Source organism: Perca flavescens, chromosome 21 (genome assembly GCF_004354835.1).
Source record: "Perca flavescens isolate YP-PL-M2 chromosome 21, PFLA_1.0, whole genome shotgun sequence".
NCBI classification, from domain to species: Eukaryota; Metazoa; Chordata; class Actinopteri; order Perciformes; family Percidae; genus Perca; species Perca flavescens.
The window spans coordinates 19244563-19270633 of record NC_041351.1 but is presented as its reverse complement, the minus strand read 5'-3'; the positions used below and the strand labels follow the sequence as shown (position 1 = coordinate 19270633).

Here is a 26071-nt window from a genome sequence, read left to right as displayed (position 1 = left end):
AGAAAAAAAAAATACTTCCACAAAAAATAAAATAAATTGACGTGAGAGTCAAAACTTATTAAACAATACAAAGTTACAGCCGTATACAAGTCTGACTTTTTTTACACTAGTCACCAGAACCTTCACAGACTGACGTCCTTCCTTCTCTAGCTCTGACCTTGAGCAAATACTACAGCGACCCTATATAGGCTGACGCCGCCCCTCAAATTGGAACATACCAACATGCAAAACTCAGGGGTGGCTCAGGTGCGTAGGCCGTAATGGCTTCATACAGCAAACAAATATCCCACAATCTAGATAGATACAACATAATTTATACAATTAGTATTACCAATAACCACAGCCACAAGGTATCTTGTTGGCTGTAAAATATAATACACCACAAGTCATGTTTGTGACAATCTATAGCTTTTAAACAATAAACAATGATATATGCATTTAGCCAGGCCTATCAAATAGCAAATCACCGCAGCAATAGATGTTACAAATTTGTGCACAAAACTACGGGATTAATATAGGAAATTTGATGAATGACAGATGATATAAAATCAGTATAAATAACCGGACATATAGACAGTCAAACAAACATGTACAAGCAACATTCACACTCAGTCCTTGAGATTAAAACAGGTAGCGTATTGCTACCGTGACGGCAGCTATGCGCCCCGTCACAAAGGGTCTTTAAGCAACCTCTTTACTCAGGCTGTGAGACTCCTCAACACAAACCTTTTATACTCCACTAATAAAGTAATCAGTCAGATTTTTCAGGAACTGAATAAATCAGCATGTAGGCTCCTGTGGCGCAATCGGTCAGCGCACGGTACTTATAAGACTGTAATCTGCAGAGTGATGCAGAGGTTGTGAGTTTGAGCCTCGCCTGGAGCAGAGAGGTTTTACCACAGGGGTTGGGTTAAAGTTATCTGTACACAAACAAACCCTGATAATCAATCTACTCGTTTGAATAACTAAACTACTCTTAACAACAGAGACTACTACAGGCCTTGTCCTTCATGCAGCAGCTTCTTTGATTATATGAAAGGTGTGCATGTGGTTGACAAAAAAATGTGATCAACAGCTTACTTTCATTCATTCAGTGAATGGGCCAGTGTTACCCTGCGTTCATGCCACCTCAGAATAACAGGCACCGCCCCCGTGGTTACGTTGTTTTTCCGACTGGTAGCGTTCACATGGTCAGGATGCGTGTTCTTCTTCTTCTGTTATATTGCCGTTTGGCATAAAAACTTTTTGCATTACTGCCACCAACGGTCGGCCGTAGCCGAGAGCATCAGGTGTGTGAAAACATGGAGGCCACAATAACAAAAGATTTTCTGCTGTTTTCTTATGCAAGCATCCAAACAACACATCGACAGGTGTTTGTTTGTGTTATCTGCAGGACAACCAACGTGGGCCTATTTATGAATAATTTGAAACATATTATGTCTGTGTATGTTTCTTGGAAGAGGCATTTGTCCACAATAAACAGTTTATTGTCATTAAAATATGTTCAGTGACCCAAAGTCGCCGACATCAAACGTCAGTTGTCAACAATGCGTCACCAACTGGGAAACTCGGGTATCAAAATTCAGCCCGAGTTTCCGACCTCTGATTCCCACAGGACGTTACATGAATGGTGACGTTTTCACTCGGAAAAACGTTTTTCCGATGTCCATGAAACGCAGGGTTAGCCAACTAGCTAATTTACAACTGCGGTCCTTTGGCGATATGTTTTGAAACCAGTGATCACACGACTCAACTGACTCAATCAAAATCCTGATCATCACATTCATTTAAGTTAAAGTGGAAAAAAATAATTTGAAGTAAAAATCAGTTGAGCTTATGCTTAAATTCTGAGAAATACATAATTCATGCTGCGTGGAACGTTTAAGAGGGCAGATATATTGCCCTCATAAAAAGCATGGTTGCTGAATCTTTTAGAATTATTGGAATAAGTTATGTATGCATTTCGACATTGGTGTATGCACATAGCAAATTTTCTCCTGCTGCCTGTTTAAAGAGGGCTTATGCAGTTTTGGTAATTTCTTCGCTGTTTTATTTCTCGCTTTTTGCTCGCAGGTTTGTCTATAGTGCTCCCCCTACAGCTTTGTTGGCGACTCTCCCCCCTCCCATCTTCTCCCTCTGGTCATGTGCATTTGTTTTCAAAGAAGCCGGCGAACGCAAGGAGCCATGTCCACTGAGGTAGACAGCTAGTAAGCTAGCTAGTAAGCCCGTAACAGACAGCGGTCATAATAAAAACCTTTACAGACAATAGCAAACATCCTGAGGTCACAATAACAAGAAATATAAAGATTAAACTGAGTTCATCCTAAAGATACTTATGAGTGCAACAGCAAGAACGCCAGGTCAGCATCGGATTTGCAGGTTTGTGTTTGACTCAGTTCTCGCCATTGTGAAAACGCAGGTCCGATGTTTACTCATGTCTGACTCCTTGCTCGGTCAGTTTGCTGTTTCCTCTTTCTCTGTTCCTCCGACAACGCTTTCCAAGCTTTCTGCTTCTTTGCCGTGAAGCAATTCGTTACATCACGAGACCTGATATCACGCGATACTTCCTGACGCTGAGGCCGTCGGCTCGCCAGCCGAAAGTTGCAAGGGCAGTTTTTCTGCTCACAGGCGCTCGGGGGAAGAGAGACAACTACCATTCAACTCGAAAAAAAAGTCATATAACCATTCCATTGACTCCGAAGCTGTTCAGTTAAGGTAAATTAAGCTAAAAAACTGCATAGTTCCCCTATAAGTTGCTTAACGTCACTTTAAAGCTGATCTCCTCCTGCTGCAGTACTGCTAAACCTAACAAACGGGCCTATGTTGGGAGGGACTGGGTCTGAGCTTTTTATACATGTGAGTTACTAATAAAGACCGGAGGAAAGAACATTTTACGTCAGCTATAGTTTCTTTGGAGATTTGATGCATTTTTGTGTCAATTCGTAGCGTCACTTGTACTTTCAGTATGTTTAGCATGTTGGTATTTAAGCTATTTACAATTCACACATTTACACAGATACATATACTCACAAATGTCTGCCTCCATGCAACCTACAGTATACACGAAGGCTCGTTTTTAAATGCTATTAACTGCAACACTCGTTGCTCTTTGTTGTGTTGCTCACTGTGAGAGTCACATTACGTGCAGGACATACAGAGAACTGCTTTTGTAAAAACTGATTATAATGCGTAGCTGCAGGAAACAAGCTTTAAGGATAATCAGCTGGGGCAGGAAACCGGAGAAACTTGTAAGGTTTATAGACTCTACAGGGAAACATGTTAATTCAAATGAGGAATTAATTAACCCTTTTCAACCTGCTGTCCTTTGATTGTCATTTTTTTGTCACATAAATGTTGGTTTAGGTTGTGTGCAGAGGATTTAGCACAATGGGAAAATCAGGCTGTAATGCAGTCCAGTTACATTAAAAGGACCATACTAAAATGTGTTTGCGTGTTGCAGCTAATTTTCCTCATATTATAAACTTTACTGCTGACCATTTAACAAAAACAAAATGTGCTGTTTTAAAATGATAAATGGTAATTGGTGCAGACTTTTTTTTTTTAAAACAAACAACACTTACATTGACCACATGATGGCAATTGAACATTTTGGGGAGTAAACGGATTAGAGCAATTGTTATACCTCCAAATGTATGGTCAAACCAATATATCAAACTAAAATCAAATTTCATTTCAAAAAGTATCATTTCTGTTGAGGTTTGATTTTAACATCAGCAGAATATATTTTACGGAATCTGAATACTGAAAAAAACACCGGTACTAGAAGAAACAGTACTTTCTTATATTTTCTACCTTGTAGCTCCACCTTGTGGAGTGATAAAGAGATTACAATTAGGAAAATATTTTACAGGGTTTGGGGTTGTATTTGTTTGAAATGTGATGAATGAATCTGTCCATTTCTTGTGGTATGATGCCAGTCTGCTAATATAAAGAGAACTTTTAGAAAACAATAACTTTCCTCCATGAAGACCTGCTGCTGTTTGGACATGTGGAGACCAGCGGGTGTTCCTGTTCCTGTGAGCAGCTGTTGCTGAGATGATAGCAGCCAGGAGGTTGTCGGTCGCTGTGTTACTGGTTTGCTTTCCTGGCCAGTTCCTGGTGGATGAGCTCATAGAGTCTCTCTACAGACCGGGCCACTGCTTTTATAACTTCTGTTAGAACAGGAAGTCTTTCGACCATGGTACGAGCAGCCATTAGTAGTGTTCTTGGCATGGCAGGAGCAGCAGTTTTTTTTACAATGTCCCTGAGAGGCCACTGCACTGCAGCTTAGGAAAACACATGCAAATAGCCCACAACACAACACATTAAGAAAACACATGCTAATAGATCACAACACAACACATTAATAAAGCACATGCAAATAGATCACAAAGCAATTGATGCGTTTCCACAGGACACTTCTAAGTGACGCACACATCTGGCTCGCTTGCTGCAGTTTGATGACTTCTTAACATGTGCTTTCTTAAATTGCAGTGCCATGGCCTCTCAGGGACACTGTAGTTTTTATTGTTTTTGATGTGGTATTGTGATGTTTTCACCTCAGCACAAGGAATATTTGTATTATTACTGCCACGGGGAGAGAAGGAATGGTCAAAGTTCTTGCGGTAGGGGAAGCAGTAGTCTTCCATGTTTTCTTTTAGATTATTTTTTGGGGTATTTTCAGGCCTTTATTTGACAGGACAGCTGAAGACAAGAAAGGAGAGACAGAGGGGAGAACAGGGAGAAAGGGTGGCAGGTCAGAATCAAATCCCTGGCCAGCTGCATCGACGAGTTAACCTCTATATACGAGCCCCTGCTCTACCAACTGAGCTATCCTGGCCCCCCCTAGCTTTCTGTGTTTTTTGCCCGAGAGGTAGCAGCTACCACTGTGGAGAGACACTCACCAACTGTGGTCAAACTGGTCAGCTTACTGGTTGACCTGCTGGACCAGTTGTTTGTGCTCCTGCTAAATGTCTTTCTCCTGCCTTTTTATTGTCCTGTCTGGCCAGAGTAATCAGTCTGATTTGACAGGAGTTTGGTAGCTGCTTTTATGTGCTCTAGTGGCGCAATCGGTCAGCGCGCGGTACTTATAAGACAGTAAACTGCGGAGTAATGCCGAGGTTGTGAGTTCGATCCTCACCTGGAGCAGCAGAGTTTTACCATATAGGCAATGACTTGAAAGTTAGTTAGAGTAACTTAAACTACTACAGTCCTTGGTCCTTCATGCTGCAGCTTCCTTGATTATAAAAAGGTGTGCATGTTGTTGACAAAACTTGTGATCAATAGCTCACCTTCATTTATGGATTTATGAGAACATTAATCAAAATTCACTTATTCACTTAGTCTGGAGCAGATGAGCACCTACACCTGCTAAAATCCCCATAAACAAACAAAATAAGAATAATGTGAAGGCCCTGAAAGGGCCAGCATCGGACACTGGTGGAGGAAGTATTCATATCCTTTACTTACTAATACCACACTGTAAAATATCAATACTCCACTGCAATTAAAATGTTACTTAAGTAAAAGTGCATAAGTACAATCAGAGAAACATACTTAAAGTATTGAAAGTAAAATGACTTAATGCAGAGAAATTTCCCCTGTGACTATTTTTATATTATATCCTTAGGTTATTGTTACACATGTATGGAAAAGCAGGATTTTTGTATCGGACTGCTACTAGGTTACTGATTATTTGCATTGTGGATTAATCTGCTCACTATTTTCTCAATTAATTGATCGATCAATTAAATCATCATCACATTACTTATTTGGATGATTAGACTATACTTTGACAATGGAAAACACAACATGACCCTGCTGCATGCATGTTGACTTCTATTTGAAGGTATTTAGATGTCCACTTGGAAGTGTCACATAGATATCTCTTCAACGGCTGAACGTACAAGATACAAGTTCTAGATGATTTTGAGTGCAAACCTGCCCAATGCATAACAGAAATTCTACTGTATAATGCTGTGTCATGTTTATCAAGGTTTGGCAAGGGGGGCTGGATGGCTGAAGCATTGCATTCATGTGTGGGTTTAGTCAAGATAGTGACACATCACTTTAGAGCTCCGGTGGCGCAATCGGTCCGCAAAGGCCAGTCGCGTATTGGTGTAGAAGACTTTTTTGTAAAAAACGGAAAGAAAAAAAAAATGTTTTCCTGACCGGAAGCCTCTCCAAAAGAGCAGGGCTCGAATCCCCCCTTACCCAAACAAATTGTCCTGTATTTGTTTCAGAATTTTATGCTACAGCATGTCTGTATTACACAAAACAATTATATATAAAGTTTTTAACCGTTTAATGTTAAATTTAATTCAATTTCTTTTTTAAATGATGTGGAAATATGATAAGACCTCATAATTTGAATGTTATGACAATAATACTTTTACATGCTGCTACTGGTAAAAGTTGAATTTAACTTAATAATAGTACATTATTGTATAATGATACAAAATTGCAAAGCACTATAGCAATTTAGGTTAAATCTTATTTCATTTGTTAAGACGTTTACTTCCTCACACAGACACAGTGATGCTTTCAAGATGTTTTATTAAAAAACTACCTAATTCTAAAACACACCAAATAAAGATCTAAAACACAATACAAATCTAAAACACACTTTTAAAATAAAATGTAACCAATAAATATAGACAAATGTAAAAACAAACTTTCTGAATTGTGATTTATCATTAAAATATTACATATTAACACACTTATTTACACTGTTGCATGTGAACAACTGAGAGACTGTGATGTGATGATGAAAAAGTGATGATGATGATTCAGACCAGATATCCAGGGAAGGTGAATAAAGTTGAATAAACTAAAATATCACAATGAAACAGTCCTGACTAAGTACAGTAGTGTGTGTGTGTGTGTGTGTGTGTGTGTGTGTGTGTGAGAGGGTATATTTGAAGTTGAAGTGTTCATTTTTTTTTCTCTGCCACCCATCTGTCCCTTTCAGTCTCATAGAAGTCTGACAGTTTGAACTCCCCCCAGGTCATCTCCTTCCCCATGCCCTGTGCCTTGTAGAGGGAGAACACTCTGGAGGGGCAGTAGATGTATTTCCCTGGTACCCCGGGGAAGCTGTCATGTACTGTCAGGGCCCTGCTTTAGGGGTTGATGATAGAACCTGCACAGGCGACCTGTTGGAAGCTGCACTTCTGACTTTCTCTTTGCCCTCTCCTCTGCCACCCTCCTCCACTCAGCCCCCCTCTGTCTGGCGCCCTCCAGCTCCCGCTCAAAGAACGGAGACGCAGCAAAGTCCTCAAAAGACATCGGAGGGTTTGTGAGGCCTTCGTCTGCATACGTCTTAAACACCTTTGTGGAGCAGTAAAAGTATTTGATTGTTTGTGTCTGATAAAAGAAATGAACTGATGAGCCATCGCCAAGATACCGGGACTTGGGCTGACCACAGGCTACACAGTTCCTGGTCTTTTTTTTCTGCTGCTGCTGCTGCTGATGTTGTTGTTGTTGTTTTTGCATTAACTCTGCTACAATCCGCTCCACTGTAGCCTGGCTCAGAGACTCCTCCTGGGGTGGAGCAACAGGGGAAGGGCTGAAAGTAGCAGGAGGTAGGTCGCTGGTTGTTTGACTGCCTGTGGTCAAACTCTGCCACAGCTGCTGTGTCTCCAAAACTTTCTCTGGGCTGGTATTGAGGGAGGAGCTGGTGTTTTTTTTTATTTGGCCAGATGCTTTACATATCTGGAGATATGTTGGCATGTGGTTGGATGAAGGAGGCCTTTGGGGTCAGTGCACGCCCTCTGGACCATGGCAGCATAGTCTGCGTCCACCCGCTTCAGAAAGTCTTTTGACCCATGGTGCTTAACCAGAAGCCCGTCGATGGCAGCTCTCGTGGCTTCTGTCCACCGGCTGTGGTCCAAGACTTGAACAAGGCCTCCCGTCTTGATTGGTCCAGTGCGGGCGGCCCGGGGGAGAGGAGGAAACAGGCAGCGGTGCTACCCCTGAATGGTGTAAACAATAAAGCATACATTTATTATAGTTTTTTGCTAAACTTGGATAAAACATGGATTAAAAAAAAATGTATATGTTGATTGTGTGAAGAGTTGATCAGTTAAATTTGTTAAATTTATCATATATTATATTCTCCCATAGTTTTAAACTTTGGATACACTAAGTTATTCCTTATTAAATATTATCAGGCCTGCTTTATACTGTGAGGTCTGTATACCTGTATCCATCAAAGACTGAGTCTCTGATTTGGCTCTGGACGCAGCTGGTATCAAGGGTGGCTGGGACTGCTGGGACTGCTGGGACTGCTGGGACTGCTGGGACTGCTGGGACTGCTGGGACTGCTGGGACTGCTGGGACTGGGAAAAGGTTTCAGAGCCCTGCTGGAAAGATAGGATGGGCACCGCTCCAACTGGCTCATCACTGGTCTCCTGATATATAACATCAAATATAGTGATTTAGTCAGTGAGTCTGTCGGACGGTCAGTGATTGACAGTGAGTGTTTAGTCTGGATTACCTGAGAGTCTGTGTCCACCACAGCAGCAGGGCAGTGATCCTCTGTCTCCATGGCTACAGCAGCTGGGATGTTGGGCTGTACCTTGTGCTTGTCCCAGTTCAACACAACAGGACGACAACCTGGCTCCACAAACTGCAGTCCAAATCTCTCCCCTGTGTCCCTGTTTGTATTTTGCAGCCTGGGATATTTTGCTTGGCCTGTCACCTTGACAGAGGCTGTGTTCAGTCCTGAAATTAACGGGGGTCGAACACAGCTGGCAGCTCCACACCAGGCTGTTTCAGGTCCACCAGCCTCTGGAAGTTCCACCGCACCACTCCAGTCATTGCCTGGGCCTGAAAAAGTTCACAGGACACCCGGTTGCCTGTCACCCACTGGGCTTGGTGAAAGTGGAAGCCCTCCTGCTGAGAGGTGCCTCTCACTGGAATCCAAACAGGTACAGCGGCTCCTGCACCCTTGTTGTAGTTGAGCTGCAAGGTGCCAACATACCTGTAGAGAATTCCCTCCCCGACGACAGCAGTCCCTAAAACATTGAAAATGAATTTCATTAGAGCCACTACAATATGTTTTGTAAACATTGAGTCTTATTATATTTACAGTTTAAAAGGATATACTGTAAGTTTACAATATAATTTGTTTTTTTTTTATTTATATGGACTATTAACAAGGAGAGTCAGATTACACAATAAACTGCAAATTAAGTAATACAAAATGGACATGAAGACAACAACGAACAAAACAACATAAAAACAAGTATATACATTTAATTTAAACTTATATTTATACCTGTCAACCCACTGGTAGCTTGCCTTCCTCACTCCAGCTGCAGTGTAGCGCCGAGACAGCCCCTCGTACAGAGGATAGAGGGACCGATCGCACTCCGACTGCAGCATCACCCAGCTCAAGATCATCCAGTTCTCATTCATTATGGCATAGGAAGACATTGTGCCGGATGACAGCACCACCTTCCTAGCCACTTTGCGTGTGTGATCTGACCTGAGTACTTGTCCAAAGGTCCCCTGTAGCAACAGAGTGAGGAGCTGCTCCTGCCGTTGAAACTCACGGACCAGGCACTCGACCAGGTAGTGAGAAGAAATAGACACTCCACACCAGCCGTCAGCATCGGAGTAGCCACCGAATGGAGCCGGAGTGTCTGCCTGTCTGAGATCCCAGTGATGGTTCTCTGGCCGTAAACTCCTGCCTCAGTATCCCTGACGTTCTGCACACTAACCCCTTAACGCCGACTGTCGCTAATTTGCATCAAACCCCTTCCATTCCGACTGCAGGCAAGATAGCGTGTGTATTCCCCCCAATGCCGGTTTGTTTACATGCGATACATGCTTCGGAACCTTTTGCATGCACTGGTTTCTCGTAGGACCGGTCGGAGTGGGAGATACATCTGTTTCACGTAAGCAAAATTAACCCTAACCCTACCCCTACACCTAATCCTACCCCTAAACCTAACCCTACCCCTAACCCTAAAGAAACTACTGTCAATGTTAGGGAGTAGGAGAGTGTTTTCTTTCTTGCCGTTGTCAAGATCCATGTATTTGTCATTTACAGTTTAGAAGTTCTAACAACTTTGTGACATAAATGAAATCTACTATGTTTTATTAATTTTACCATTTTGTAAAGAATTTTACCATAATGCCTGTTGTCGCTAATTTGCATCATACCTAAATTTATATCTATTCCATATGCTATAGACAAATTAACAATCTCAACTTAATTTAGCATCAACTTGGAGCCAGAAACACACATAATATTTTGTTTATATAATTGTGAATAAATTCAGGCGTCAAGGGGCTAAGCAGGTAGGCCAGGTGGGCTCTCTCATATTTAAGGTAGAGCGCCTCCGTCAGCTGCTTAGCCATGTCCGCCGGTGATCTGCCGCTGCACCTTATCTCATCCATTACTGATTTGCAGATGGCCTTTTTGTGAGTTAGGCCTTGCAGGTGAGCCGTGAGGCTAAAATATAGTACTGGCCGCTGGTGCCAATGATAACTCTTGGCCTTCCCACGCCAGAAGAAGCTACCTGAGGGTTGGGACAATCATGAAGGCAGGGCAAGATGTAATTGTTCCTTACCCTCTCCATGATTGTGTGCTCCGGCTTCCAAATGAAAAAAGGATGAAGATGACAATATTTAGGTGATGGCAGCTCAGAGATTGAGTCTATGAGCTCAGGCTGAGGTGGATTACGCCACAAGGACAGCATGTTCATAGGATGACGAACAGGACGTGACCCCGGCCACAGCCCCAACGCCTCCAGCTCAGTCTTCATCCAAATTTTCTGCTGGTGGGAGCAGTTCCACTGTGCTACATCCTGAGCATAGCCAGGGACAGAGGCTGCAGGCTGGTGTGGGACATCTAAAGGGACAGACGGTGCTGGACTTGGCAGAGCTGTAAAAGAGTATAACAAATACACAGTCAGAGAAAAGAAAGAGAGCTCTATATTAAGACTGCTACGGTTATAACAGTGTTACTGAAATGTATACCTTCATCAGGGACAGTGTCTCTCTGTGCTTCCACTGATGGTAACTCTAGGATGGTGAGATAAAAACAGGAAAGGCAAGTGAGACATACTCATGAAAATAAGATATTATTTCTCACAGCATTCAAGAAAATAAAGCATTTACTTTCAGGAAGAAATGGAGCTGGGATGTTATCCCAGGCTCTGACAAAGTAGAGTGGGAGATGACATATATCATGAGTAATATATATAAAAGAGTGAAATATTAATGTGATTTTCCGAATGAAACTGATGTGAGGTACACTGGTAGTATAGGAGGACAACATACTTTGTCTCAACACATTAGGCGCCTGTTCTTCTACCCCAAGCTGTGGGGCGAGGGCGAGCAGCTGAGGAGGGACCGGGAGCGGGGCCTTTGTCGTGGCTGTGGGAACAATTTGGTCACATAACATGATACCGTCACACAACATTCAGTACAGTTTGAAGTGAGAAGTGAACTAATATAATAACCTTTCACAGAAGCAACAATCCCAGAGGTGTCATCAGGCTCTGCAGGTCTGGAAACCGTCGCTGTTGGCTCCGTCCTGTGTACTGTAAAAACAATTCAGCGTCATTTTCCTCCCACAGTCAAGTCTGTTTATGCTTCAGAATGTGTCTTTACCTGTTGTCTCTCTAACAAACTGTGAGTACAGACTGAAAACTAAAAAAAACTTAAATTTTGAATTGCTATTTATTTGCAATGACAAAACACAATGCTTTTAAGAAAACAGGTAAAGCACAGAAACAATATTAATATATAGTAAGCACACTGCCTGTCATTCAAAGATGTGGCATGGCAAAAAGAAAATGCCAAATCCTTGAATGACAGCCTGAGAAAAAGCATGCAAAAAAAAAAGAAAAACACTTACCATCATCGCTGACCTGTCAATTCCTTAGGTTAGTGGGAGAGTAAGAGAACACAAGCATCAGAACAGGCCTGAACACGGCCGAAATAACAAACTAGCTGAAGGAGAACAGTAATAGCAGGAGGATTCTGCTGAGAACAGAATCCTCCCTCTACACTGATGGAGAAAAACCTGTTGGTGGAGACACAGCCGGGGCTCTGGAGACTGCTGCTAATCCTGAAAGCACAGGTGACTACTAGATTAGACTACAGTACTATCGTAAACAGTAAGAGTTTAAAAAACACTCTGTTAATTAAACTATCTCCACCTACTACTACTAGTTCAGTGGCAAATTTACAGGGAGACAGATTCAGCATCCCCCTCTCCAACTCCTCATCCTCCTCCATCGCTAGAAGATTAGGTCAGGTCATAAAATACTAAACATCTGTATAATTGTGTACTGACCTAGAATGCTAGATGTAGGCGGTGTAGGGGCAGCTGATGTAGTGGAGACTCCTGCAGGTGGTGGGCAGGACTCCCCAGACTCAGCCCTCTGCTGCTTGACGATGTACTGCTGCAGGTTGTAGATCTTGCTATTTTTGATGCACTTTACTCCTACGATGAAGGCAGCATATCCATCTGCCCTGCTCTCCCAGATCTGCCTCCAGGTGTCCTTTGCCCTGGCTCCAAAGCCGACAGTATTGTCACCCTCTGATGCCACTGGTGGCGCAGGCAGCCTGGAAGCTAGATACTCTCTGAGGTCCCTAATTTCCTGGAAGCTCCTGGCATAGTCCAGAAATGACAGCAGGCTGTCCTTGTTGTGTCCCTGAGGATTGAGGGTCCCATCTCTCTCCTCCTCCTCTACCTTTTTCATCAGGTAGATGGTGTAGCCAACATCGTTTTCCAGGAGCCACCTAAACAATTTACCCTTGTACTTGCCAAACTGCAGCACATACTCCCCCATCACCAGTCAGTCAGACACATCCCCTCCCCGCTCAAAGACCACAGTGAGAGCATTGGTCTTCACAAGGTCATGTCTCTGAGGGGGAGACTTGTCCTGAAGAGAAGGGTTCTTTTTGATCCGCATGGCCTCGTCAGAGGGATCCTGCCGCAGATGACCTGATGGACCCTTCCTGAAAGACACCATAGTCTTTCCGGGAAAGAAGTTGGTTGTCTTCTTCATTATCTCCTGTGCACAGCAAAACACAATGTATATTATATAGTAATAATCAAAATATAGTCATACTGTTACATAAACAGTTATTTATTTTAACATCAATCAGCATTTGTAATGACTAAGTAACAGCACAGATAGATAGATAGATAGATAGATAGATAGGTAGATCGATCGATCAAAATGTATTATTCACATATTAATCTATTAACAATAATTCTATATGCTGTTTGCCATAGCAAATAAACCCCATCTTAGACATAAACTGTATTATTTTATTGAAAATATACACAAGAATTGCCTGAAACACGACTGTAGCTAAATAGTATCCATATTATATAGTAATAATTAAAAAGACAGTCATACTATAAACAGTTATTCATGTTAACATAAATCAGCCTTTTTAATGACTAAGTCACAGCTAGACAGACGGAGAGATAACTAGATAGATAGATAGATAGATAGATAGATAGATAGATAGATAGAACAAAGTGTCTGTGTTTAACCTACTATCAATTTAACCCCATTTTAGACATACTGTAGTACTTAGCCATTGAAAATATTCTGAAACACGTATGTAGCAGCAACATATTTACAGTACCTCTGTGTTTAATGGTTTGTAAATAAATAAACACTATGAAAGAGTCAAAGAAAGCACAATAGCAATGTCTGTAAGAGAGATGTGCAACGTAGCGATAACATCATAACAAGTAAACGTTACTGTAAACGCTGACATGTACATAACATTACATGAAAAACATGAATGTACTAACGTTATTGTTAGCTAACGTTAACGTTACCTTAGCTAAGTAAACAACAGTTTGAACCTGTAAATCAATCCTAAAACAACTAACAGTGTATAACAACAGTTTGCCCATATATACATCGGAGACACGTTAATTTAATACTTACGTTTGATAAGTTGACAGCTTGTAAGACGACAGAACAGTTGAAAAAACACCGTATGTCGACAAAAACTCCGTGCACTTCTCTGTCTATGATGCGACGTCTGTCACTGTGAGGAAACAAGGAAAAAGAAGAAAAAAAAGAGTCTCTCCTTAACTCTATCCACAGGGGGAAACAGCGCCCCCGAAATCCAGCTTGTGGCCACAAATATATGACAGCCGTAGTTTAAGACTTACCATAGAGAATGAATGGTAAAAGTTAAGAGAATTAAGCCCTACTAAGACAGTAACCTGCAGAGTGATGCCGAGGTTGTGAGTTCAATCCTCACCTGGAGCAGCAGAGTTTTACCTGCAGCAGGTGATGAGAACACATACACTCAGACAGATCTGTCACTCCAGTCATTCATTAAAAAAAAAACCTCTAGAATGAATTAAAAAACAACAAAATATCAATCGACCTAATTAAATAATGTTAGGTGACATAAGAGAGTATTTTCTTTACTAAAACTGGGTAACAGTGCTTTCCTTTTACCACATTGAGCCATAAAGCATGACTGTGCATTTTATGTTAAACTGCATAGCAAGAGGCCATGAGATCCCCTTGTTATGCTGAGTCATCCCACATTACTCTGGGTAACAGCGAAGGTCTGGCAATGTTTCAAATAAATAAAAAGCAAGTGAAAACTATATTTCAAGGCTAAATGCAAGGTCACCATAATTACTAGATCCTTCTAGAGGTGATGTGAGGTGCACCACCCACTCTTCCCCACCCCAAGCTTTTACTCTTTTGTTTTTTTGCGCAGATGTCCTCAGATGACTTTCCACTCATGAAAAACAACTGAAATGAGTTGATGATCTTTTCGGGCTGTCTGCCAAACTACATTTAAAGGCAGAGCTGACCCGCTGAGAAACAGTCACAGACTCAATAGTCCATTTGTCTAGTCCAGAATTGGGATTAAAAGAGGACTCAGCTTTCTTCATTTCCGTTGATTTACGTATAGTTAAACATCAAGCAACATTGAGCTTAAGCTACAGCAAAATCAGTCCAGTCTGTTTAAATAATGTCTTCAAACTTGGGTCTTTCACATTTTTCATTCCAGCACGGAAATACATTTTTATTTTACATAAAATGTCCTTTATTGTGTTTTAATGTAGTCTTTGAATAGTCCAAGTGATAAAAAGTGGTTCATCAAATGCCTGTCTGGTCCGATTTCAGACAAACCGGAGCCTATAAATCAAGGCTGAATCATCAATGGAGCAACGTGGGCAACTGCGTTGGAGCCCCAGAACCCCCAGAATCCCAGGGGCCTCCCAAAAGCAAGCTTTCACTATGTGGCATTTGGTATGTGATAATATGATTAGCTGTAACCTTGTTGGGAAATACACACCACTGTGAAACTGTAGGGTTATTAAAACTGTCACCATGTCTTGCTTCTTCTAACACTGGAGAAATCTCTGACTGCTCTCTGGCCTCTGGATGCATGATGGTGTCGGTTCAAATGCATTATAAAAGGCACATGATGTGTTACAGAAAAGGTAAAGTCCTCTGGCCAATGCAGCTCCATGGTTCTTCGCACAATGGTGTCTCATGCAGACTGGCCTCACGCCCGCTGTCCCTTGACCAGCAGGCACATGGAGCTGCAGATAGCAGCAGCTGAAATTTTATCTGAAAAACCTTCTCCACACTGCAAAATAAATTCCACTGTGAAACCTGTGACTCACATTTAATATTTTTTTTTGCTCCTTGCCATGGTGTGGAATAAGAACGAAATGGTCAAGAGTTCTATATAGAGAAAATAATGAAAAATAACATCTTTATAGTTTGATTTTTATTCACTTAGTTAAGTGTAAGCAACTCTGGAGCGGATGAGCACCTACACCTGCTAAAATCCCCATAAACAAACAAAATAAGAGTAATGTGAAGGTCCCGAAAGGGCCAGCGTCGGACACTGGTGGAGGAAGTATTCAGATCCTTTACTTACTAATACCACACTGTAAAAAATTGAACTGGTCAGCTTACTGGTTGACCTGCTGGACCAGTTTTTTGTACTCCTGCTAAATGTCTTTCTCCTGCCTTTTTATTGTCCTGTCTGGCCAGAGTAATCAGTCTGATTTCCAAGAAATTTGGCAGCTATCTTTGTGTGCTCCAGTGGTACAATCGGTCAGAGCGCGGTACTTATAAGACAGTAACCTGCGGAGTAATGCCGAGGTTGTGAGTTCGATCCTCACCTGGAGCAGCAGAGTTTTACCATGTAGGGGATGTCTTGAAAGTTCTCTGTTCACAAACAAATTAGCCTACTCTTTGAATAACTAAACTGCTAACTTAAACTACCACAATCCTTGGTATGTTATGCTGCAGCTTCCTAGATTATAAAAAGGTGTTGACAAAAGTTGTAATCAAAAGCTTCATTTATTGATTTATAAAAACATTAATACAATTCACTTATTCACTTAGTTAAGTGTAAGCAACTCTGGAGCCGATGAGCACCTACACCTGCTAAAATCCCCATAAACAAACAAAATAAGAATAATGTGAAGGCCCCGAAAGGGCCAGCATCGGATACTGGTGGAGGAAGTATTCAGATCCTTTACTTACTAATACCACACTGTAGAAAATCAATACTCCATTGCAATTAAAATGTTACTTAAGTAAAAGTACATAAGTACAATCAGAGAAACATACTTAAAGTATTAAAATTAAAATGACTTAATGCAGAGAAATGTCCCCTGTGACTGTTATACTATTTTTATATTATATCATTAGGTTATTACATTCATTACATATACATTCATGGAAAAGCAGGATTTTTGTTTTTTATATCGGACTGCTACTAGGCTACTGATTATTTCCATTGCGGATTAATCTGCTCATTATTTTCTCAATTAATTGATCGATCAACTAAAAATAGTGAGAAATGACATCACTATTACCCAGAACCCAAAGGAAAGAAAAGACTCATGAGCCTCAAAATTGTACTTAAGTAGAGAAGCCCATTGGTTCCCAAACTTTTTTTTACGTCAAGGACCCCTAAACTGACAAATTTAGGCAAAGGAACCCATTGACATGAATGTGTCCTACGCAGGGTCCCCCATCTGACAACAACCTCTATATATGAGCTCCTGCTCTACCAAATGAGCTATCCTGGCCCCCCCTAGCTTTCTGTGTTATTTGCCCGAGCGGGAGCAACCACTGTGGAGAGACACTCACCAACTGTGGTCAAACTGGTCAGCTTACTGGTTGACCTGCTGGACCAGTTGTTTGTACTCCTGCTAAATGTCTTTCTCCTGCCTTTTTATTGTCCTGTCTGGCCAGAGTAATCAGTCTGATTTCCAAGGAATTTGAGCCACCTTATGTGCTCCAGTGGCGCAATCGGTCAGCGCGCGGTACTTATAAGACAGTAACCTGCGGAGTAATGCCGAGGTTGTGAGTTCGATCCTCACCTGGAGCAGCAGATTTTAACCATGTAGGGGATGACTTGAAAGTTCTCTGTTCACAAACAAATCAACCTACTCTTTGAATAACTAAACTGCTAACTTAAACTACTACAGTCCCTGGTCTGTAATGCTGCAGCTTCCTAGATTATTAAAAGGTGTGCATGTTGTTGACAAAAGTTGTAATCAATAGCTTCATTTATTGATTTATAAAAACATTAATACAATTCACTTATTCACTTAGTTAAGTGTAAGCAACTCTGGAGCAGATGAGCACCTACACCTGCTAAAATCCCCATAAACAAACAAAATAAGAATAATGTGAAGGCCCCAAAAGGGCCAGGTGGAGGAAGTATTCAGATCGTTTACTTACTAATACCACGCTGTAAAAAATCAATACTCCACTGCAATTAAAATGTTACTTAAGTAAAAGTACATAAGTATAATCAGAGAAACATAGCTAATGCATTGAAAGTAAAATGACTTAATGCAGAGAAATGTCCCCTGTGACTGTCATACTATATCATTCGGTTATTGTTACACATTCATGTAAAAGCAGGATTTTACAGTTGTAGTTGGTTGGAGCTCATTTTGAAAAAGTTTGTGTCTGACTGCAACTAGACTACTGATTATTTCTATTGTGGATTAATCTACTCTTTATTTTCTCAATGAATTGATCGACCAATTAAAAGTAGTGAGAAATGTCGTCACAATTACCCAGAACCCAAAGGAAAGAAGAGACTCAAGAGCCTCAAAATTGTACTTAAGTACAGTAGCCCAGTGGATCCAAACCTTGTTTACGTCAAGAGCCTAAACAAATTTAAAGGACCCCCATTGACATGAATGTGTCCTATGGGGTCCCCCATCTGACAGGATCTTTGCTTTTAGATGTTTTATTATGGATGATACCCATGATCAAAATAGTCATGCATTCTGTGAAATAGAGTTTTCTTTTTGATGTTGCCTTTTTTTAAATCAAGTAACTCTTACTTTCTTACACTGCACTGTAAATCGATTATTGTATTTTATAGCGGTCTTATTCTATTTTAGCTATATTAATAAAGCTTCTCTTTAATGAATGTTTGCTCATTCATGTTTTATGTAAATTGCTTTGAATTGCCTTGTTGCTGAAGTGTGCTTTATCAATATGGCTGCCTTGCCTTATAGTGAAAATAAATGATTCCCCTTTCTGCCTCCTGGAACAGGACCCCTGGGTCCCGACTCCCCCATTTTGGGAACCAATGCAGTAGCCTACTTAGGTAAATGTACTTAGTTACTTTCCACCTCTGCCCTCGGGCAACCCCACACCAGCTGCACTTTGTGGTCGACCACTGAATGTTTATGGTGGAAACATCCAGCGTGACGCACGTGAAGCAGAAGATAGCGCAGTGGCGTGGAGCCCCCCCCCCCCCCCACCCACCCCACCCTACCCTGCTGCTGCTGCTGCGGCTGTCCGATAACACCGGGCAGGGAAACAACACGGCCTTGGACGCCTTCAGCTTCACACGTCGTCATCTTCACACAGAAGTAGCCTCATTTTTTACTTTTACTCGCCTTTTCCGCGTTTTGGTTAACGGCGTTATTAATGTGGTGTTAAGATGGTTTTAGGCTTTAAGATGCTGTAAAGTCATCTCACACTCTGGATATTCGACTACAAAGAATTCTCTAACGTCCAGTTCGAGAGGCTGCGATGCTCTCAGCGAGGGAGAAAGAGCTCATTGCAGAGATATGGGATAGACTGACTCCTGTGGCAGAAGATATTGGAGCAGAGGCGCTTCTTAGGTAGGTCCATATTCTGTTGTTGCTGTACGACGTTTCCGAATTATAAACCGTCGGTTTGTGTTTAAAGGTCAACTTAGACCCATGGAGAAGCTGTGCTGTGGTCGGTGACCATACTCATACTTTGGGACTGTCCGAAAATACAAACATTTTGGAAAAATGTTACAAAAAGAAATGGAGAAATGTCTGGAAACGTACTTGCCCCCTATTGATCTTATTGGAAGTACCACCTAACACACCTTTAATACAGATCAGTGGTATGCATTGAAAAATAATAATAATAATTGAAAAATTATTACTAGGCTATTTATTGAATGACTATGGATACAAAAAGTCAAACATGTTTCCATGATGCAACACATGACTGCCCAGCTGTGTGTGTGTGTGTGTGTGTGTGTGTGTGTGTGTGTGTGTGTGTGTGTGTGTGTGTGTGTGTGTGTGCGTGTGTGTTTGTTTGTTCTATATTTCCTGTGAATGTGTATTAATGGGAATAACGTTTTTAAAAAAAACTTGGGTGTGGCCAGGTTGCCTCAGTTGGTAGAGAAGGTGCACATATACTGAGAGTGTCCTTGACGCAGAGGTCCAGGGTTCGAAACTGACCTGTGACAATTTCCTGCATGTCTTCCGCCTCTCTCTCACCTAGCTGTCCTGTCAAAAATTTTAAAAGGCAGAATGGCCCAAAAAATAATCTTAAAAAAAAAAACTTGGACTCACTTATGAATAGCTATGCCCCTTCCTTATGCCTTATTAGAAAGTGAAAACCCTTCATCAACATATGTTCCTGAAGAATTGAAGGTGTATTTATTATTATTATAAATAAGTAATTGACTGTATACATTATGCCATAAAGGATTGGTAAATGATTTATCAACTATTGGGTGGCTATTAGTTACCTTTTAAATTCTATATAGGATATCATGGATGCAAGCAAATTGAAATGACTCGAAGGCCACCTCAGACTTTTTTTTCTGCAGCTTGGAGCGTCTTTTTGAAGTTGAAAAAAGTTCAACTTTTCTGAAAAAAACATGCATTTTTTGACAGCCAACTAATGATAAGTGGAGAAGCCAGACCTGTCGTTTTTATAACAAGAACAAATGGAGTCGTAGTTATATGATATGACCGGGTGCTACCTGTACAAGGAACTTGCTTTGTTTTATGTAACGTTAGTAGCACCGCTCTCTCGCTCTGTGTTCTTTCTCTAGCTCGCTCCACCACTTTGTTTTATCTAACGTTTGCACTGCTCCACATAGCGCTCTAGGATACTGTAGCAGTAGCTGTTGTTATAGCAACAAAAGATGCTCTCGGCTGCTTTTTGGAACCAAAATACGCTGCCAGCTTCTTCCTTTTTTTACTACAAAAGCACCCTAGTTAACGTTTCTTGTCAAAAAAGACGCTGAGTGTGAACATAGCCTAATGCTGGTTTATTACTCAAAATTTGCTTATTCATCAAACTTCAGATAGTGGTATGATCCAAGATCAGTGAAGTGCCATATTTAAATGAGTGGGCCGTGTGTTCACACAAGGGATGATGATGATGATGATGATGATGATGATGATGATGATGATGATGATGATGAAGATGAAGGCAGCAAAAGAGTGGCCAGTATCAGTCTCCATATCTCACCCACTCTGATCGTCGATAATGTTTTCTGTGACTACATTTACAATTTGTTTTGTTTTAAAAGTTATTATCTTTCGCTACATTTATGCCTTCACACCCCTAAAAGCCCCTAAAACGGAGAAATTTGGAATCACAGCTGCCTCGTTTTGGTTTGCTTTGTAGTTTAGATGGGCATAAATTGGGGACCTTTGGAAATGACGATGCACGTCAGTCAGTCTTACTGGTTAGGTAGGTTTACCTACCTTTCAGTAACAGTTCCACCTCGTCGTCGGTCCAAGCAAATAAATCCCTAGTCTTACTTGTTTGCCATTGTTGTTCTTTCCCAAAAGTATTTTCTGTATTTTCAGCTTGTATAGCCATGATTTTGAACCGCTGAGTAACATCGGACAGTCTTCCTGTTACCACTGTCACGCGCTTGCACAATGTATGCGAATTGTCATGTGATGTGCGTTGTGAGGCATGTTAATATGAACGGAGATTAGTTCAGCTACTGTAGCTAAAACTCTTAAGTGGACAGAGATTGTTCTTGTCTCAATACGCCGCTTAAAAAATTAAAACATAGTAGGGTGGATGTAGCCTGTCTTTCAATTACGAATGTGCACCATTGCAACACTACTGACAAGAATTCCCAATTCCTCCACAGGATGTTTGCTACTGAACCAGGTTCCAAGACATACTTTTCCCATCTTGACATCAGCCCAAGCTCTGCTCACCTGCGCTCTCACGGAAAGAAGATTGTTCTGGCCATTGCAGAGGGAGCCAAAGACATCAGCCAGCTGGCCGTCACCCTGGGTCCTCTGCAAACCCTGCACGCTTACCAACTCCGGATAGACCCCACCAACTTCAAGGTGCCTTTACAAGAGCATCAGTTCTACTGATGGATCATACTGAGGAGAATAACACTTAAAAAATGAATGCTTACTGATTAGTTGTTTCTTATTAACAGTGGTGGGGTATATAAGTATAGAAATAAAAGTACTAATACACTGTAAAGAATATTCGTACATATGCATTTTGGGTTTTGAATAGAACATGTTTACACACTTTAATGTTTAAAAATGTTTTCCTCATACTGTCTGTCTGAATATACCTGCATTCACCCTCTTTCTGAAATGCTCAGTTTTAGCGCCTGTCTCTTTAAACCCCCCTCTGAAAAAGCCCAGTCTGCTCTGATTGGTCAGTGTTTCCGGGTCTTCTGCCTCGCAGAAAAATGGCCCCTGTGACTGATATACTATTATATATTATATTATTAGATTACTATTACTCATGCATTAATGTAAAAACAGGATTTAACTTGTAATTCAGAGTTGTTTGAGGCAGGGCTTTTTTAAATTAAATTAAATTTCAAACCAGCTCCTCCCCCCAGCATGGCCACTTAATATGCATGTGAATGACGTCATGCCGGTGATGTGTGCATTCTTTATTCTTTCTCCTCACTGTGTAGTAGCTTTCTGAAAATGTGTCCCCCGGAATAGTGTAGTTGAATAGCCCTGCTGTAAGCTTTGTACCATCAAATGTACCCTCTGGTTAGTGAACAGCTTTTTTGCATATCCTTTTTTTTTTAAGGGTCTTGGAATTTGGCAATAAAAAATGTTGCTTTTTCTAAAAAAAAAAGTATTTCTTATCCAATTACTCGATTAATCGATGGAATAATCAGTAGAATACTGGATTACTAAAATGATCGATAGCTGCAGCCCTAATTGCAACTAATGATTCTTTTTATTTATGGTTTAATCTACCGATGCTTTCTTGATTAATTGATAGATTGGTTTGGAAAAATTCAGAAAATGGTGATAAATGCTGTCACAATTACCCAGAGCCCAAAGCGACGCCCTTACAATACTTGTTTTGTCCAACCAAAAGTACGAACTTCACAATTATTATTTTCATGGCAGTATGGTTTTGAGTTTTCAGTGGTGCCAAAGTGACACCATCTCACCTCCACATCAGATCAGAGGCCACTGACGTCAGCAGGAGCAACATGGCTGCCATATTTCTCCCAACAGCTCAAGTAGCTTAACACAGACTGTTGATGTTTCCGCAACACAAATATGTTTTCCATATATGGAAAATATAATATTGTCACACACATTTAGGTAAATAAAATGTTGTGGAAATAACCAAATAATAAATAAAATTAAAAAATATATATTTTGTGATATATTTGTATATGGAGTCTATTTATATCTTATATCTCTCTTAACACATTATTTAAAATATGTGGCATATCATTTTATGTTTATGTTAGATTTAAAGCTAAATGCATTGAGTTTTCTTGGATGTATTATTTTTATCATAATCTCCAATATGATTTGATGTGGATGAAGCACGGAGGGGTGTTGTGCCGTGTTCTGCACCCCTGCCGAGAATTGCATCCACTCGGGCAGCAACAATCATTTCTGCCTAATAAACCGTCCCTTTACACTCATCGCTACCGAAAATTGAATGCATGCATGAAATGTTACTACTGAGTCTAATAAAACACTGATGACTCCAAACGTTCTAAAAATACAGACTTCAAATCATTCAATCATCATTGAAAGAAGTTTATTTAGTTTTTAAACAAATGTGAAGGGACTGTATTGATATAGCGCTACTCAAAGTAGCTTTTACATATTACAGGCACCATTCACCATATTCATACACTGTGGCCTGTGGTATCAGATAAACATTCATACGCCAATGGCGCAGCATCGGGAGCAATCCTGGGTTCAATGTCTTGCCCAAGGACACTTTGACATGGGACTGCAGAGCCAGGAGATTGAACCCCCAAACTTCCGATTGGTAGGCAACCGCTCCACTACCTAAGCTAAAACACCCTTGCCGATGCAAGTCTCGGCAGGGAGGCGGAACTTGGCACGGCAGGTGAAAGGACTGAAAGGACTTAACTTTGACCTAGCTCCATGTTTATTGATATCTCAATAAGTTGCCCTGAATTTTATATTTTATTTATTTTAAATGAAAGGCCCAACTGGAAGCAGTATTGATAACAATAACGATCCTTTATCTTCTCTGCAGTTCTTCTCACACTGTATGCTCGTCACCCTGGCAGCTCACATGCGCAACGACTTCACACCAGTTGCACACGCAGCAATGGACAAGTACCTGTCGGCTTTCGCAGCCGTGCTCGCCGAGAAATTCAGATGAGAACCAAAGTATTTGAACCAATTAGGATGTCATACAATGTGAGGTATTTATTTATGAATGTGTAGTTGTTATAATGCAATATTTTGTAATAATAAAAATGTGAAACTAACAATTTTCCTGTTGTGTTGTACCATATAATGTCCATATAAAGGACCAACCACGGGCCAAACCTATGTTTTTGCATGTGTTATCCCATTTATTACAAATGATGTAATGATGCCCATTTTCAAAACACAACACGCATTATTAGATTGCAATGCTGTGTGTAATTCAACTCAAAGACATTTGAAATCCCTGCAAGTTGATTTGTATACTATACTATCTTAAATGGAAAAAAAAAAAAAATGACAACTTGAAACACAGGGAATCTGATCTGATATTTATAATTGTAATTTGGGTGTCCTTAATACAACAATGATGAACTAATACGTACATAACTTTGTATGTTTACTGGAAGTGAATGTGTACCTTAGGTGTAGGGCAGTGTTTTAGAAAATTATTTTTGAGAAATAACGCCGGATGTTTGACCATTTTTGTCTTTAAAATTGTAACAATTTTTGAAAGTCTAAATAAAGCAGCAGTAATTTGTATAAACTTGAAACAATATGAAAGCTGCGATGCAAGAAGTCATTGTGGAAATGTGTGAGGCACAGTAACGGCATATCTACATCTTGTTAGGGTTGCAATGGTATACTGGTTTCATGTATACCATAGTATAAAAATTGACGGTTATCGTATTGTGCACATTTTCATAGAGCTATCCCTACTGCTGAAATAAACGTGTAATTCATTAGGAGCTGTCTGTGGTGCTGAAATAAACAGTATGCGGCAATGCCCTCTAAAACGTACCATACTCTTAATAACTTTAGTATGTTATTTCTTAGTTTTCCTAGACTTATTGAGTTATCACAAGAGGATTAGAAACCACATAAACCATTGAAAATATTATGTGTCTCAGATTTGACTACTACAGCTCTATAGGCAAGTTGGTAGCACCTTATCATTCACAGAGCTCATTCAAAGTGCTTTACATTGGGCCAGTACTCACCAGTACTGAGAACCGACACTTCTGTCACACTTTTTGTCCACATGAGTCCCCTTATTTCTAATTGTTATTAATAGGCTGATTTTAATGCTAAATATATCATGATTTACTGGGAAAACATCAGACATTCAGCACCCCTGTATAGCCTGAATAGATCGATCCTTTGTGTCATAGCCACATTTTCAGACACTGCAACGATTAGACTGTGAGATTGGTCAAATCAGGCATCCTTACAAGACATACGTATGAATATAAATATATCCAAGACACTGCAATGATCATGCCATGGAACTGCTGAATCAGGGTACTAGCACCTGTTGTGGTCCAATTCAAGCACTGGATAAATGAGAAACAGACAACTTTTTACAAAAGGTTTAAAACCTAATAAATAAAAATACTATAAACAAAAAAGGTGACTAATTAAAAGCTGTGGAAAAAGAGAACAGTCTTCAGCTTAGTGTTTAAAATGGCTACAGTTGGGGCATGTAGTTCCAGGGGTGCTCATGATTCCAGCAGTGGACAGCATAATGGCTTAAAGCCGTTTCACCACACTAACTGTGGTCACTAACTGACCAGTCCCTGCAGATCTAAGAGATCCACCCAACTTTTAAACATGCCTGCAATATAAGTCGAAAAACCATGTTAGTGGTCAACATGATTTAGTGAGGTATAATCTGTCAAATATAACCCTCATGAATGAAATCATATCATTTTGAGACAGAACAAAACCTTTCAGTCAATAAGGAGAGGCCTCAATCCCTTTTTGACAAGTCAAAAACTATAATGTTACTAGTTATGTTGACCATTTAAAGATTTTTCAGAAGGTAAACGTGATTTGCTGAGTTAAAAATGTGTTAAATATAACCCTCATGAATGAATTGCAAGTCATTTTGGCCACAGAAAGAACCTTTCAGTAATAAGGTGGGAGCTGCAATCACTTTTTGGCAAGTGGAAAATTAAGTTTATAGGCTATATTTTATCTGACAAAAAATGGTTGGACTGGTTGGCACATGTAAAATAATATAGAGTCATAAGCATAATTGCAAGAAAGATACTTTATTTTATACTGTATAACGTGTTAATTACAGGCTAGGCTACTGCAGTCCGTTTTCCAAATATTAAC

The 26071-nt window shown here is 40.5% G+C and overlaps 2 protein-coding genes and 3 non-coding genes across 5 annotated transcripts; 4 read left to right on the top strand and 1 right to left on the bottom strand.

Annotated features, from left to right (window-relative positions):
* Nucleotides 1-5054: 5054 nt before the first annotated feature.
* Nucleotides 5055-5148, top strand: trnai-uau (transfer RNA isoleucine (anticodon UAU)). The gene is made up of 2 exons: nucleotides 5055-5092; nucleotides 5113-5148. It is a non-coding gene; the product is annotated as a tRNA-Ile (tRNA).
* Nucleotides 5149-10643: 5495 nt separating this feature from the next.
* LOC114548327 (uncharacterized) lies at nucleotides 10644-14218 on the bottom strand. Its single transcript, XM_028568211.1, has 9 exons — nucleotides 14162-14218; nucleotides 13932-14034; nucleotides 12311-13034; nucleotides 12038-12082; nucleotides 11870-11892; nucleotides 11472-11552; nucleotides 11290-11385; nucleotides 10987-11031; nucleotides 10644-10891 (listed from the first exon to the last, which is right to left on the bottom strand). Exons 3-6 carry the CDS (start codon nucleotides 12807-12809, stop codon nucleotides 11475-11477), a joined length of 645 nt encoding a protein of 214 aa, XP_028424012.1. The 5' UTR covers nucleotides 12810-13034; nucleotides 13932-14034; nucleotides 14162-14218; the 3' UTR covers nucleotides 10644-10891; nucleotides 10987-11031; nucleotides 11290-11385; nucleotides 11472-11474.
* A 1849-nt stretch (nucleotides 14219-16067) lies between these two features.
* On the top strand, nucleotides 16068-16161 carry trnai-uau (transfer RNA isoleucine (anticodon UAU)). The gene is made up of 2 exons: nucleotides 16068-16105; nucleotides 16126-16161. It is a non-coding gene; the product is annotated as a tRNA-Ile (tRNA).
* Nucleotides 16162-17279: 1118 nt separating this feature from the next.
* trnai-uau (transfer RNA isoleucine (anticodon UAU)) lies at nucleotides 17280-17373 on the top strand. Its single transcript has 2 exons — nucleotides 17280-17317; nucleotides 17338-17373. It is a non-coding gene; the product is annotated as a tRNA-Ile (tRNA).
* Nucleotides 17374-18825: 1452 nt separating this feature from the next.
* On the top strand, nucleotides 18826-24529 carry hbae4 (hemoglobin alpha embryonic-4). The gene is made up of 3 exons (XM_028568001.1): nucleotides 18826-19138; nucleotides 21400-21604; nucleotides 23775-24529. Exons 1-3 carry the CDS (start codon nucleotides 19047-19049, stop codon nucleotides 23901-23903), a joined length of 426 nt encoding a protein of 141 aa, XP_028423802.1. The 5' UTR covers nucleotides 18826-19046; the 3' UTR covers nucleotides 23904-24529.
* Nucleotides 24530-26071: the final 1542 nt, after the last annotated feature.

Excerpts from the sequence above, each read along its gene's own strand:
- hbae4 (XM_028568001.1), top strand. The coding sequence starts at position 19,047 with ATGCTCTCAGCGAGGGAGAAAGAGCTCATTGCAGAGATATGGGATAGA. Across the intron at positions 19,139-21,399 it reads GGAGCAGAGGCGCTTCTTAG|GATGTTTGCTACTGAACCAG; the intron begins GTAGGTCCATAT and ends ATTCCTCCACAG. Across the intron at positions 21,605-23,774 it reads TAGACCCCACCAACTTCAAG|TTCTTCTCACACTGTATGCT; the intron begins GTGCCTTTACAA and ends TCTTCTCTGCAG.
- LOC114548327 (XM_028568211.1), bottom strand. The coding sequence starts at position 12,809 with ATGGGGGAGTATGTGCTGCAGTTTGGCAAGTACAAGGGTAAATTGTTT. Across the intron at positions 11,893-12,037 it reads GGCTGTGTCTCCACCAACAG|GAATTGACAGGTCAGCGATG; the intron begins GTTTTTCTCCAT and ends CACTAACCTAAG. Across the intron at positions 11,553-11,869 it reads TTGACAGGTCAGCGATGATG|TACACAGGACGGAGCCAACA; the intron begins GTAAGTGTTTTT and ends TTGTTTTTACAG.